The following is a 15782-nucleotide window of genomic DNA, read 5'->3' on the forward strand; positions in this document are numbered from 1 at the left end:
CGCGGTCAACGAGCGAGATGTGTTCATGTTTGCTTGTGCATGCGTGACACCATGCTTATTAATTTATTTAGTAAGCAAATACGGAACCTAGAGCATGGTGACAGCGATGGCAGAAATGCGCCTGGAGTGTCCTTTACCGCAATAAAATAGTTGTTTTGGTTATAGTGCAGTACCGCTTATAGTGTGGATATTCGCGACTCCGGCGACTTGCATTATAAGCGATCTACACTGTATATTGCTTCATTGCATTGGCATTATATTACGATTGCTAACATTTCCATACAAAAAATAAAGCTGGGGGATGCTGAGCTGGATGACCCATCATAATTTAAGACTTATAGGTAAAACTGGTGTTGCAGACAGTTCAGTTAGAAAAACTAAAGCGCTCACCTTGTCTAGAGCTTCAAGCTCAGACTTGAAGGTTGATTCTCTAAGGGTGTAGTGTTCTGCATCTCGTCGCAGACTTAAGATATCCACATTTCCCTGAATGTAGCGAACTTGGCCCTGATTCACCTAAATGTATATTTAGAATGCAACATAACACATTAATGAGCGACAGATAAGCACAAAATTTTAAACTAGAACAGTGAAACCAAATATAACAGTAGCCTTGCATTATTAATCATACTTTAAATGTCCACAATGAATTATAGTTACTAACAAATTGCAACTGAACTTGGTCTCATACGCACGACTCGCAGAACGCAAACATTATACCACAGAAAGAACAACAGCTACACAGACAACAAGCACATAAGTCCATCATGTCATAAGTTAATCACCTTCATTGTATTTCAGATTTCCCTAAGTTTGTACAGAACTGCAAAATATACTTTTTTCTTCCTGTAAATCATAGAGCTAAATAAATGGCCACTCAAAAAACAGGGCAGACAACTTAGTTGTTTTCCAGTGACTTGCCTGTTCCTTCATCTCAGACAACTCTGTTTGAAGCTCAGCTTCCCTAAAGCGTGCCTGCTCTGCCACTTCAGCCAACTGCAAGCGCTGAGATTCCACGACCGCTTCACTGCATGGGTGAGAGCAACCACAGGTCACAGTGCATGTACGAGGAAATAGAAGTCAGGAATAAGTACTAATCCCTTCATTTTTGTGTAAGCAACCTTCAAAGTTGCTTGAGCTCTTCACACTAACAGATACTTTCATGAACTTTGCTGCACAGAAACTATATGACAAAGTGGACTTCAATTTATCATGGTGAGTAAAGCAGCCCACTGTGCAATTAAAGAAGCAAAGTTTGTGAACACTTGAACAGCAAACCAAGAATATATTGACACAAGTTCACACTTACAGTTTCTCAATTTCCTCTTTTGCTTCCCTGATGAGGCTCACCACATATGGGGGTGCATGTACTAAATCAGAAGCTCCCATCTTTCTGGAAATTTCCAAGAAGAAATGCAGCTGCTATAAAGATGCTCGTCATCTAAAGTTACGCATAATGCATGCCTTAAAAGCACGCAGTTCTGGCAGATACTTAAGGCCACCTACCAATCAGATTATCTGGTATGCCACATGGTATTTTGAGTTTCAACCTAAAAGCTACTTAAGTTTTCAGACACACAATTCATTTGCTGCAAAGGCTGTTCAAAAATGGCATAACTACATATATGTACTGAAGCAACACAAGAAATTTGTTTTTACTTCTGCAAGGAAACAGCAGTCGCTGAAGACTCATTTCCAAATGGACGAGGCTTCTGAATGGGACGGCGTAAACCCTGGAAGAACAAGGAGGAGCAAAGAAAGGAGAAACCTGTACAATAACACCTGAGGTGGTTGTAAATCTGACACACTTCTCTTAAGCATGCATTCACACAGCATCAATATACAAGCAGAGCAGAAGTATAAAGTGCGTTCCATTTACATATATGAACTACTCAAGCTGCCAGCTTGAGGAGCACACCAAGAAAACGAAGACACAGTTGTCTTTTTAACATACATGCTGCAGAAGGTGGCATTCTGCACAGTCAAAGCATGCACCAACTCAATTCAGTTAAATCAAATCAGCCCTTATACAGAATATTTACTCAACATTGTGCGGCTGCAGCAAAAATACATAGCAAAAAGTATGATTACATTAAGTGACAATCTTACCTACACCCAAATAACTATAACTTCGCACAGCACCAAAATCTCTCAATTTGGCTTTCCCACACTACTCATGCCCAATGTGAAGAAAGAAAAATCAAACTTTTTCTTCCATCGTGGCATGCACTGTGTGCATATATCTAAACATTAGCAGCCCACCATGACTTGTCAAGTCCACAGCCCCAAAAAATGTGCGTATGTCAACCATCAAAATGTGCACAGGTGTGTTTGCACCTGACGGTGGACATGCGATTTCATAGCATGGGAACATTCTCTAAACAGCCAATCAGCCTCTCTTCGAGTAAATTAGATGTTGCAAAAAAAAAAAAAAGAATCTGTCATCACATTTGTTTTAAGTAGTCAAATTCAATATTTAAAATTTTCTTCACTAGATTTAACGAATTTCATGGCTCTTTAGCGACAAATTTTTCTATTTAGTGACCAGTGACTTTTTGAAGCTACATGACAGAACAATTGGTGACATTTTAGCAACTTCTAAGTTAGAAAGTTGCTTTGAAAATGGCTGTCCAAAATGCACTTCATTATTCAAGAGCTACACGTAAGTGGCCGAAATTGGGTGTACGACATGTGGCCGCTGTGACCATGATGAAGCAATGGTTGCTTTCCCATCAGTGGTCTTAGCATTGTACTTCGAAGCTTCACGTGATTTACAATGTTTTCACAAATTTTTTTTCTTTATTCGTAAACTGATTTAAATGGGTCTTAATGCTCTGTGTTTTGCACTCTCACTAAATACGTTCGACTGGTGGACATTTAAAAGAGTAGCAGTAAATAAATTTACCACAACCAATTGCAGTCAACATTAATGTGAGATTTAGAATGCAGGAAGTGCAGCAATAATACGACAGATTGACTGTCAAAAGGCATACATATTGGAGCACCTGGGCTCTTTCACGTGAGTGTGAACACTCTGCTTCCTTATCTTATGGCTTTTGGACAAATCAGTACTACGAGGAGTGTTCGGGTAGATCAAGGGGTGGAGGCGCAGTCTTTGACATGCATAAAGGTCACGTAATTGTCATCACCATGTTAACATTCGACCAAGTGCATGTTGCAGAATTTAGCTTTTCTTTCAGGAGCACCGAGAACTAGACAATTTGCGGGGATAATGTGGACCAAGTGCCTTTGTGGTGCTAGGAAAATCATATTACTCATGTTCTTTTGAATAGGGCTGCATCTGTAACCTCTGAATCTGAAGATAAATGCCGAATTTCAGCTGCCATCGTCCATTGCTGTGGAAGTAAAAGCCCACTATACACTGCTAGCAAATTCACTGTTTATTCCTCACTCACACGGACCCTAGAAATACATGAGGTGTTTCGGTACATGATTTACGCCACGTCACCTTATATAATAGTGTTCACAAATGCTTAGATTAGCTAAAATCACTCAAAAGCTTTAGCGACAATTTTCCCAACCTTACACGCTCATATCAAACTCGCAGGGACTTTCTTTAAAGGCTGGTATAAAGTGGTTTGACTGTATGCTACATGCCACGGTAAAATGAAACACTCATAATGAGGATGTGGCAGCCAGTTCATGCCAACTATACTTGCCGAAAGCATGAATTTTATAAAATTGGTACAGAAAGCACCTGAAGATGTGTTACCAGCTACACATGCAAACCTCCTTAAATCAGACATATTGAAAGGGAACTAAAATACTTTTTGTCATATGTTTATAATGCAAAGGAAATGACACAGCAACGTTTAGAGCACAACCTCACCAGAAAAGTTCCTTAAAGGGTCCTACACCAGGTCTGGCCATTTTGAGTTGACAAGCATAGTGCATTCAATGTGCGCTAACGATCATGTCTGCTAAGTATTACGCCACTATGTGCTGCAGAAACAGCAGAAATTTCAAACCAAATGCCGTTTGCCCTTCTCCTCGTGTGCACATGCTCCCAGCTGGAGAGGGACATAAATATCGCAAGTGCGCTACGTACATCGCCGTGCTGCGACGTCACTCTCAGTAACCCGTGACTTTGAGAATTATTCAAGGCAACATCAGTTATTTGTTTAATCTGTTGCTTCAATAGGTGAATTAAAGTTTAGAGAAATAATAAAACATACAAACCAAATGTCAACGTGTTTTTGTTTTACTTCGTACCGTAGCAAGTGCGATGTACTTCCATTTCGTCTGCTTGTTCCCACGTCATGCAGTCGCGCGCGCAGACAACGAAACTATGCCATTTTCTACCGTGTTCCAACGCACAATCATGCTCTGTGATCTATTTGTGTCTGCCTCAGTGTTCGTGTAGCACTGACTTATACCGCTAGTCAGGTGTTCTCGTGCACAGTGTGCAAAATCTAGCGCTGCGCAAAATGAGACAAAACACAACAGCTCGCGGGCAACACCATCAGCGGAAGTGCACCGCGCAGCAAAACAGCAAGAAAAAAAAAAAAAAAAAGGCGGGGCTCGTGACGTATGCGTCACGCGATCATTGATCTCCGGTATGGGAGAACGCAGAAAAGGAATTTCGCTTGCAGAGCCTAGAGGGGGCAAGTGGAGAGAGTGTCTATGTTGGCAGTGAAGCTCACTTCCTGAAATCTCCTGTCTCAGCTATTAATGAACCAATTTGTAAAATTCTTGTGGTAGAATGCTCCCTAGATGGCAGGTAACAACTTCCAGCATATAACCGAAATTTTTTATGTGGCCTGGTGAGGGGCCCCTTAAAGTGCAAGTTGTAAGAAAAGTTAATGTATCATATTCCTGATGCTGCTCACGACTGCATCATTCCTTTAAGTATATATATACATATATAACACTATACTGCAATATAAGACATATTGAAAAGCTTCTGCTGTTACACATTACACAGGCATTGAAATCAAGCATCAAAGATACCAATGACTCACAGAGTTGACCCGAGGCTGCACCCTGGAATAAGGACCTTGAAATTGGGTAGCTGTAGCAATAAGCTGCCTGCTGACTTGGAGCTAGAAATGAAAAATGGAGACATCCTATAGAAGAAAAACACAACTTCACCCCATAACTGCACCCTACAACTGCAGTGAATCAAGATTTTTAACGCTTGATTTGGGTTCAAGTACATGAATTCAGCTCAATTACAGAACATAAACCATACTTTAATCGGTTCTTTTGGTTTAGCGCTGTATTCAACCGGCTGGCACTGCCACTACTGTCCAGACACAGTACATCTTCACAGTGCTTCGGATGTCTAGGTTCATACCATTCCCAGTGCCCATACAAGCATTTATTGTGCACCAAAGAATCTATTCCTCAGAGATGAAGGCATATTGAGCACACATACTTTTCTTGCATTATCCTATGTTCAACAAAAGTTGCAAAAAAAGTTTAATGCAAGCATAATCATTTTTCCATATTTCCTTCTATACATTTTCCCTCCACAAACTGAGCACCCATATTCATCGATTTCTAAAAGTCCTTATGTGCTGGGGAATAAAATTTTCTCCTATACATAAACCGATATAAGTGAACATCTTCTAAACAAGAGCACTGTTACATTTGTAACTAATGACAATTGACAATCTTATATCCTAATTCCATTCTAGATGTATAGTGTCTCGTTTGATTTTTTTTTTAATAGTTTGACAACCATATACAGTCAAACTTCGATATAACAAATTATTAGATATACTAATGAAGTAAATCCAAGATATTTCTCGCCAATATCAGGATGTCACAAATATATGCTACTAACAAACATTAAATATAATGAAGGCATTTTCATGTCAGATGCAACTTTGTTATAACGAGGTTCAACAGTTTTAGTATTACACCTTAATCCTCCTATAACTGTCCAAAAATCTTTGGAGCTTATTACTGCGAGCTTCAGTCACTCTCTTCATAAAAACTATGAAGCTGAAGAATTCGGTTAGGTTACATTCACGTGAAAATCAATTAATTATGAAAGTCATTCCCACAAATGGCAGCTGTACAGAATTCTAGGGACAGAAAACTTAAAAGACGAGCAAGATTTATTACAAAATTATGTCAGAGCAGGACCGAGCACACAAGTGTAGAGGCTTGTAGGCAGTTGACAATAAAATACAAGGCACACTCACAATTATAAAGCTTGATAATAGGCAAGACAAAGGGTCAAGATGGAGACTTGAAATGTTCCAACAGTGGCCGAACAAGTGAAGCCTCAGGCTGGAGCAAACGTTTCAACAAGGGGACGACTTGTCTTCATCAAGACCTCAACAGTTGGTTCCCCAGCTTGGCTCTTCACACACATACCAGCCATTTTTCCACAAGAGACAACCGGGTTACTTTTGTCATGTTGTATTGACAGTGAAGAATAGACCTGCCAAAAGCGCTAGTTAAAAATTTAATAGTTAAAAAAATTAATTTAATAGTTATAAAAAGTTAAATAGCGGTAAGCACAGTCATCGGTCATCAAAATCTGATCTACGGGGCAAATGTGCCATCTACTAGTAGATGACTCACCGTACATTCCAGCATAATTGCTGTTGCTTGTGTATGTTTGAGAATGTACACCACCATTCGTGTTGCGCGTGCAATCTGATTAGATAAGACTCTTTCGCTATAGAATCAGCGACAACATTATGAAAATTTCGGATACATGTAGGTGTGTCTTGTGCCGAACAATAACTTTGTAACAGTGGTTAGACGGTGGGAAACAGTCAACAAAAAAAGATAAACAATGTATGTCTGTCACAATTGTGTACCACATGGAAGTAACACTTACCTTGCCCCTTAACTGCATGTTTTGTTTCTCAAGAACCCTAACCTTGTTGTCCAGGTCTTCTACTTTCCCCTCCATTTCTGCCATCTGACGCCGGGGGCCTGTTAAAGAAGGAATTGAGGGGGAGTACTTTCAAACTATCATGTTACTCAATGTCATTTAGTTCAATGGGGAGCACTATTGTATGCACATTTTATCTTTGATTCACATCCTTTGATTGCCTTTGTATAAAGCCTATGCAGCTCACTGCATGGAAAGAATAAGCAGAAATGGCTAAACTGTGGCAGTGGAAGATTTTAGTGCAACAAACTGCTCATCTTCCAAGTGCTGCTATGAGCTAAAGGGAGCAGAAGCAGGTACAGTCTTAGCCAAAAGTTTTGTGTTACTGCGCAAGCTACACAATGAGTTAAATAAAGACTGTGGTGTGTCGACAGTTTCAGTCATGTGCAGTGTGGCTTTAAAGGCTGTACATGACTCTTTGACATCTCAGCAAAATGGCACTCTTAGTTTTCTGTCTTCCAAAGAGCATGGTCACCAATTGAACACGACTGTTCAAGCTGCCTACAGCTAGTGCATTTACGATGCACGCATGCAGACAAAACAGTTTGTTTGCCACAATTTTACTGAGCCACTCATAACACAGTTCACAAATCAGGACGTGTATAAACGGCAGTCTAAATACTCAAAGTACAATAAGGGTGACAGTAATGATTGCTTTTTACCAAAGAGCTCCCAGACCAGAGTAGTATGGTTTTCAAATACAGGTATGTGGGCTTTCTCTCATGCCTTGAAGTGAAGGGCCTCACAACAAAGACAAACTCCCTTGAGCTACGTACTCTTTTCAGTAAACCAAATCTTCAAATGATGGCAATAGTGCTATTCCTTTTAAGACTGAACATCCTAGTGCATGGTGACTGAGCCATAGCACTGCACTGATTAGTGTATAAGTTTTTTTGGTCTCTGCTTGCAAAACTATAATGTTCCCTAGTCTGCAGCTGCTTAAGACATCTACATGCAGACATTAGACAAATATTATTACCTCATTATTTTATTAAAATTTTACTTCTCTTTATTACTGATTATTTACTACTGATGTTACAATTAAATAGAGAGAAACAGTAGCAAAAAATGGATGGCAGCTGCAAAATTACAGTCTGGATAGGAAGTGAAATGAAACCCCAAACTGAGGTAACGTTCATCTGACATCAATGCAGAGTCTAACTGTGATTTTTTTTTTTTTTAATCTTACAAGTCATCTTAGTGTGAGTTACTTATTTTTAGCAAGTACATGCAAAACTTTGTACATCAGTACATAATTCATGTGGACGTGTAACTGTTGGAATTAAAACCAATGTAAACAAAAACACAGCTTATGTATATCCAATAAGTTAGGCGAAAGAGCTGTAAAACACGGGCGCGTCGTCATTCAAAGATGCTTTTAATTATTTCAAATGCCGTCCAGGTAAACTTACCCAGCTCACTGGTTGTGGCCCCTTGTTTGATCTTTTCATTGATAACTCTTGACAGCCGCGTGGCCAACCTTTGTAATTAAAATAAAGTAATGACGTAAATAAAAATGTTGTGAGACTGAACTACTTGAAATCCAATAATTAATTCAAAAATATATTCGCAGTCAAACGGAAATGCACGTTCGCAAAATGAACGCCCTCACTTTTTAGCCTTTTCCTCTTGCTCTCTGGCGTGTTTCTTGAGGTGCACGTTCTCATCTCGCAGCTGTAGATAGTCATATTCCAATGAGCGCCGGCCGAAAGCTTCTCCATCCAGTCGCGCGGACCCTGCAGGCGGTGGGAAACGCTATTTTTGACCGAACACACAATGCGATCATTGATCCGAGTGCCGTGATGATCTTTCGAACACCATATTTCCCTAGCGCACGCAACCGCTGAGGCGAATTCAATAAAGCGAGCCACCTGCTCGAGCGATGATAGATTCGCAAGACGGCTCGAATGATTCATCATTTAACGCTCAGCAGCATTTATCGCTCGATACAGCCTGCCTCCAGTTAAACACCCCTGCCACGTAAGCCGGCTCAAAAACGCGCTTATATTTTCTATTTCTATACATTTAACTGAAAGCGTTAGTGAGCAGTATAAGAAGAGGTGCAGGAGCCGCCGACGTCGGCATGCAGTACGTACCCATCTGTCGATGCGCCGCAAGCTTTAACCGTTGAACTCGTAGGTCTCATCCAGATGATTTACGGCAGCACGCTAAAAGATCAAAGGCATTTCGGTGAACATCTAATCCAATAACCTGGTCCAGCTGCAGAGCGACAAAATTATTTAAGTGTTGACGCGGGTGCAGCAGACGACCGCGCATCACGAAAGCGATCAGCGCGCATATTCAAACGAGACGCTTCCTCCTCCTGTTTCGCGAAGTTACACCTGCCGAGCTACGCAGATTTTATCGACAATTAAGCATACCAAGCATAGCAAGGAAACGTGATACGCAGGACACTGTAGTTAGAAAAGCCGCTCACATCAAGGCTGCACCGCGTCGATTTTCAAGTTTTTGTTTACGGAAATATGCAGTTTGTGCCTAGCGTCGTCTATTTATATGGATTGGATCGACTTTTTAAATTAAGGTAAACCCATTCAGCATAAAAAGTCTTTATAAAATGTAATAAAAGGTTACTTATTCATAATTATTATACCGTTGCTCTCTTACGTTCTTTTTTAATTTAGTATTTTGGGAACTAGTCTTTTATTTTCTCTTGTGATCTAAGAGTTGTCATCATCGTAGTCACCATTCTGCTGAAATAATGAGCTATAATAACGACTTGTTTGGTTTTGGTTTGTTTATGTTGTTAAGGACACAGCATATAAATGATAAGCAGACTGAGACGCAGCCACGGTGGACGCGACGCAGAGCCAGAGCGTCAACATCATCAACATCATGCCGGTATCATCATCATCATCATTAGCGGCGTGTGTGCGTGGTCGCGTGCGTGCGTGCTTGTGGTCAACTCAAATCTGTGCACGTGCGTCGCGTGCGTTTAGTAAGGTGACAACGTGATGACTGCTAAGCGATCAACTCCTAAGGTGTCTGCAAAGCTGGCCAAGCCTCGTTCACAGGAAACTGACAACAGCCAAGAAACAGACATGAAAAACTCCCAGGTAGTCGCCGATATTTGACGTGCGAGATCATGCAGGTCTTGTGCAAATCATGGTTTTGCACTTCGAACGTTAAAGCACACTGTAGACGAAATGAATAGCGCAGCAGATACTAATTGAGATACCGATGTGTTGTAAGAGCCACACATGCAAAGTGCCGATCGAGTGCGTGTATATTGACAGTGCTGGTCTTCAATGCTGCTGCATGTATCCAAACACTTCATCGTATAGTGAATCCCATAAACCGTTGTGTTGAAGGGTTTTTCTATTAAACGTGGTGTTGTAGAAATCGACGGTGGTTAACTTTTTGTAGCATGACGCTTTTTCAGCTTGCACACCAATAGCAATGGCTCCAGAAGCGAGAACGTGCGCTTGCGTTGCTTTTCTTTAATATCTACGTTACACGGCCACTTTTGATCGAGCCCGATCCGGATCGGAATTCCCGACCGCGATTGGCTCCCACCCGCAGCTTGCGCAAATGAGCCAATCGCGGTCGATAAATTCGATCGCGAGCGGAAGTGCGCCGTCACACACGTATTAGATAGTTTTTTCAGATGTGCAGTACAAAAGTTTCTACTGTGGAGACGTTTTGCTGATAGCACTTGCGGTGCCTGACCTGCAAATATGGAAACCAACATTTTAATTTGAAGCTTGATTGTTGATCAATTATGGCGAACATTTTAATGTTGGTCGCCAAGCAAAGCGAAAAACTCGTCCACATGCTACTTTTATTCCTAAGCTAAAAGCGTGAGCGGGAAGTGCTGTAGTTTCATGTAGCAAGTGCCTTGCATTCTTATGCTTTTTTTTTTTTTTTTTTCCTTTTCGAGAGCGATATTGGAAATTTAATGTAACTCCATGAACCTGTTCTTCGCTGTGAAGCGAAAGGTATTGTTGGAATGAATACTATGAGCAGCTCCTTTCAATTGATGGTGCTGGCCATGTCTGTGAGGCTCACTTATTATACAACCGTTGTCCCTAGGCATTATTACACTTAATACCATATGGGCCACTATCGGAAGAAAGAGTTATACAGCATTGGGGACAGGAGTAATCGCATCTGAAGGCTGTACAAGCTCTACTGTGCTTCTTGCGATCCACCAGGCTGTGTGAACGCATCAAATGGAAATACCCTTCCTGGTCTTTTCTTTTATCTCTTTCTCTCTGCCTTCTTCAACCCCTATTTCCCCCATCCCATTGCAGGGTAACAAATCAGAAACTCTCATTTGTGTAACCTCCCTGCCTTTCCTCTCTTCTATCTCTCTCAAATCTCATATGGCAAAACTGGCTATGATGATTCAATTTTGCTGTAATATTTAAGCAAGATAGATTTCGGCTAGTGCAGTTCATGCTTCCGTGGCATTTCTAATCAATCGAGCTTCCTTTTGCTGGTTTCTACTGCACGCGACTTTACTTTCTGCCACTCGCTTTAGATAGAAGGGCCTCACCAAGGCCTAATCAAGAGCCACTCCTCCATTTTGCCAGGCAGCAGAACCCTTAAATCTAACTTATGAAAAGGGGTATCAGGTTTTGAGGGTCAGAGATCATTCCTCTGTTGTTCTTAAATAATTTTAAAAGTAGGTCTTGGTTGGTGTAGTAAATCAGTCGGACGCCCAGTGGTGAAATGAACGTAGGTTTATTGACGCACACTCCTTTTATAGCATGAGTGAAACTCGTGATAAGGCCACCGCTGCTTGCGTGGGTGATAAGCGATAAAATGTACATGTGACGTCAGTACATAACAGTTGGGAAATGACTTTTCAGTGCAGCTGACTTTACAGCAATTTGCAAAAGGATCTTTTCCAAAGTTCTGTAAGTTGACTGCACTGTAAAACATAAACCACATGCAAGCGATCTTGCGCGCGACAGGCAAAGCAATGGAGATGGCTGTTGCGTTCGCTCGTCGCCTACAAGTCATACGGCACGCGAGCGACGACTTTGAGCGACATCTCCACTGTGTTGCTGGTATGAGGGCAGCAAATACACGCCGAAACTGGCGTGACGTGTGCTTTATTAGTTTAAGTTGATGTGTTTTTCTGTGAAGAGCAGCATAAATATTTCTAAAGGTCTTGCACTAGGTTCTTATCCTCGCACACATCAAAATTTAGTTGTTTGCTCGTTCCGTGTGACAATCGGTAGTACTTGACTGATGTACATCATGTTCTGGCTTCGCGCTATTGGCTAGTTGCTCAAAGCATTTCTGGGCGACGAGCAACGAGTTCTAGATTTCCCGAACCGAGCGATCGAGCGACAAGAACAAGCGATCTGTTTGCGTGATGGCCCGTTTCGTCGCTCGAAGCCGTCGCTCGGCGCTGTTGCGCACAATATCGCTCTCATGCGGTTTGGGCTTAAAGCTCCATTGCCACCAGGAAATCGTACATATCGTAAAACCCTTGCTGTACATAGACCGACTTTAATATTTATGAACAGTGGCAAAAAGATATGGCTTCCATAGGCTGTTATATTGTTTCAGGCTCTGAGATGTCATTGTCTGCTTTGATGATCACATGTGATGGGCAGTTACAGTAACTTTTGTTCTATGGCGACTATGTTCTATGGCGCCGGTATAGTGTAAGAATTCCTTTTGCTCAATTCTATTCCTTTGTGATCATCCAAGGCCAGCTGATCCTTGTGATAATCTGGAAGAAGCACTGACAGAGAGCGAAAGTTACAGAATTGGAATAGAATCATTGCATTATCTCGGCCCTGTTGGGTACATGCCCTATAGGGAATAGAAAGTCTCAACAGGTTTATGTAATAATTTTTTCCGTTTTCAAAAGATGACATTTCTTTTCCTTCAAGGAGCATGAAACTGATGACTCCGACTCAAGCGTTTACTCAGACTTGGGCAGCGATGATGATGATTCATCAGAACTAGAGGAGAGTGCCGATGAAGGTGACGTCAGCAGTGAAGACGAGAGTGATGAAGGCTGCAAAAGTGGGGATGATGAACGTGGCGATGAATTTACCGACGAGCCGGATAATGCCCAACAGCAGACAGATGATGAATCGGAGGATGTGAGTTGGCATCCGAGTAAATTTGTAGATTGACACTGTTATTGCTATTGTTTGTTTTGACGACATTGCCAAGTTGTTTTTCCTGTGTGTGTATGTGGGTGGGTGGGCTACCGCAGCCATCTAATAGCTATCATAGGAGGTCTCCACTACGGCAGTGCGTCTTTTTCATTGTCACTGTGTGCTGTTCATTGTTTTATACATAAAGCATGGGCATTGGCACAATGAGAAAAGTACTCCAAACTCTCAGGTCTAATTAAAAGCCAACTGCAGCAAAACGTTGTGCAACCTAAAAATCCTTGTTTGTGATATCACAGGCGCAGACGAGGCTTTTTAACTTTTTAAATTATTGTTTGAAGTGCCAGTGGATGTGTCATATTAAGCTTGCAAAATTAGATTTTTTTTATACTGAAACAATGGGGAGGAAGGGCAGAATGAAGAAAAAGCCATCATTATTGCTTGCTGGAAGTAACACAAAACCCAGAATTTTCTGGCCATTCTGGCGCTTCTGCTTGTTGCTTTGCTGGTAAAGTGTGCATTGTTATTAAGAGTCCCCAGTGGGTTCTTTAAATTTATGTCAATAAATGCCAAGCACTATCATAAACAGGCTCTGTATATACATACTATCCAAACATGCATTGGGAAGGGCAGTGTGGATGCATTTGTTCACTTTTTTGGCATTATAGTTGTGGTTCAAGTTTTTGCTGGTGATTTCAGTAATGGCTCCTCCAGCGGGCAAATATGGCTTTCACAACAGTAGGAGCTCCTTGTCCTTTCTGGGAAGCTGCATGCTGCTACACATAGTGTTCCGGGGACCATGTTTTATCCACCTTTCCTTGTTCATCACCTAATGCTTGTGCTTTCTCTAGAAGTTCTGTTTCAATACGTTTAATTTAAAATTACACTGTTATCAACCAAAAGATTTAGTCACACTTGCTTCGATGACATGTTTTAGGCATATGTAACAAACTTATTCTAATGGCAGCTTTATTGCAGTTGGAAATTAAAACAGGCAGGCTATTTGGATCGTCACTGTTCACGTAGGCAGCTGGAGGTAAGGATATGTGATGACTCAGAATAATGTTTCGTTGCTTGTGCAGATTTTTAGCCGATGTAGAAAGACAGTGGAGATCCAAAATCCAAATGGCCTGCTTATTTCAAGACCTACCACAAACACGTGTAGACTTGTTTTGCTCATGTTGTTACGTTGCGGAAGATATTGTTACATGTACCTTCTCTCATACTGAAAATTATGCTTGGCATAACAATTTTGTTTTTCTCATGCTGTTTCTTAACCATGAAATGAAAGAACACCTCCTTTGAGTAAAGGTGTTGATTAATTTTCAACTATATGGCAATGTCTATTGCAATAACTATCAAAGAAGGTCAGCTCATGAACAGCAAAGGGGTGTTTTATATAGACTGTAGGTAAAGATGTTATTCCGATGCTGTTTTTGCATTTACACTTCACAGCATAGAGTAGTAAGCAAAATGGACTTGCACACCAGGCCATACCATAGGCAAGCTGCCTATGGTAGTACCATTAATGGGTCTCTCATGATTGCTTTTGGAAGGTTTCCTTGGGATCAGTAGAGCCACTCATTATATGAACAGCTGATTGTTCTCAGGAGGGGCATTCCTTTTGTGAGGATCATAGGCACACATATTTGGTAACAGCCGTTTGGAACAATATGCGTGTAAACATTAATAGAGCTTATGTGCATTCTTTCATGTGGTTTTTTTCACTGACCAGGAGGAGACTACCAAGATGAAGTTTCATGGTGGCAAAGAGGAAGACTTTGTCCTTCGCAAGAAGCCTAGAAGTGATGGGTCAAAAGCTTCTCATGGCAAACGCTCGGCTGCAGTTGCCAAGCACGAGGATGTGAAAATTGATAGCCTTGGTGCTGAAGTGGCCAAGGCAGATGAATATGCTTTTGATTCATCAGACGAGGAGGTATGAGACAGACATGAAATTATACTTGAATGTGTTACTGATGTAGCTTCTACTTGCCACATGCCACCACAGGAGCACAAATTAATCTCTGTGCTTGATCTCTTTATGCCACAGAAAATAAACTTGAATATTTTACATGGCATGTCACATGTACTTGCTACATAGATAAAGATGTGAAACCACATAAAGCTAAAAATATAATGCGAAACAAACAAAAATGAGCAGCAAGCTTTTTCCCTTCCTATTTCTTTTCTTTTCCTCATTCACTTGCGAGAATGCCTTGCATACTTGCATCCATCTCTTACGCTCTAGCGAATACTCAGAAAGCTTCAAGCTTCCTTATCAATTGGGGTCATGGATGGCGGATTAATGCATAACTGTGTGCCTTTATTTTTATATCCATTTTGTGCTGATGTTCTTATAATGAATCATTGCTAGCCAGCCCAGTTATCTGTCATTTAGTCCTTATTGTGACAGCACATGTTGCACATGTTAATAAGGACATACCTTATTAATTATAGATAAAATGGCAGTGCCACTTGGCCATTTCTGCACCTTGACAGAAATAGGCAAGATCTTATGTTAGGCAAGATCTTATGTTACTGTTACCAAGTGGTCCTGATTAGCTTGAACAAAATGTAAAATATTGTCTTATCTGATCGATATTTTTATTTTTTTTTTGCCTCTACATTCTGAAATTAACATTGAAATTGTACTTTGTTGCATAAAGTTGTACCATTCACTATGTTTTACATGGTTACATTGCTGTGCTTTCACATTAGTGTGTAGAAATGTGCTTGCTTGGTACAGATTTGGTTGGAGCTTACAACAGAAGGTGTTCATTGATTGATTACATTGCACTGGTGACATG

The 15782-nt window shown here is 41.0% G+C and overlaps 2 protein-coding genes across 2 annotated transcripts in view; one reads left to right on the top strand and one right to left on the bottom strand.

The window, feature by feature from the left end:
• LOC119435954 (protein fantom-like) overlaps positions 1 to 9340 on the bottom strand; it is a 77684-nt gene extending 68344 nt beyond the window's left edge. Inside the window, exons 1-9 of the mRNA XM_049672980.1 lie at positions 8971 to 9340; positions 8487 to 8610; positions 8287 to 8354; positions 6818 to 6915; positions 4980 to 5060; positions 1657 to 1730; positions 1307 to 1390; positions 919 to 1024; positions 391 to 513 (exon numbers count right to left, since the gene is read on the bottom strand). Of these exons, the coding sequence (XP_049528937.1) occupies positions 391 to 513; positions 919 to 1024; positions 1307 to 1390; positions 1657 to 1730; positions 4980 to 5060; positions 6818 to 6915; positions 8287 to 8354; positions 8487 to 8610; positions 8971 to 8974 (762 nt within the window). The 5' untranslated portion in view covers positions 8975 to 9340. The remainder of the gene's footprint in view (positions 1 to 390; positions 514 to 918; positions 1025 to 1306; positions 1391 to 1656; positions 1731 to 4979; positions 5061 to 6817; positions 6916 to 8286; positions 8355 to 8486; positions 8611 to 8970) is intronic.
• A 401-nt stretch (positions 9341 to 9741) lies between these two features.
• The window catches only part of LOC119435956 (ribosome biogenesis protein bop1-A-like), a 55434-nt gene continuing 49393 nt past the window's right edge, over positions 9742 to 15782 (top strand). The window contains exons 1-3 of the mRNA XM_037702668.2: positions 9742 to 9948; positions 12745 to 12960; positions 14711 to 14911. Coding sequence (XP_037558596.1) covers positions 9847 to 9948; positions 12745 to 12960; positions 14711 to 14911 — 519 coding nt within the window. The 5' untranslated portion in view covers positions 9742 to 9846. The remainder of the gene's footprint in view (positions 9949 to 12744; positions 12961 to 14710; positions 14912 to 15782) is intronic.

The sequence above is a fragment of the Dermacentor silvarum genome, chromosome 1 (genome assembly GCF_013339745.2).
Source record: "Dermacentor silvarum isolate Dsil-2018 chromosome 1, BIME_Dsil_1.4, whole genome shotgun sequence".
Classification (NCBI taxonomy): Eukaryota; Metazoa; Arthropoda; class Arachnida; order Ixodida; family Ixodidae; genus Dermacentor; species Dermacentor silvarum.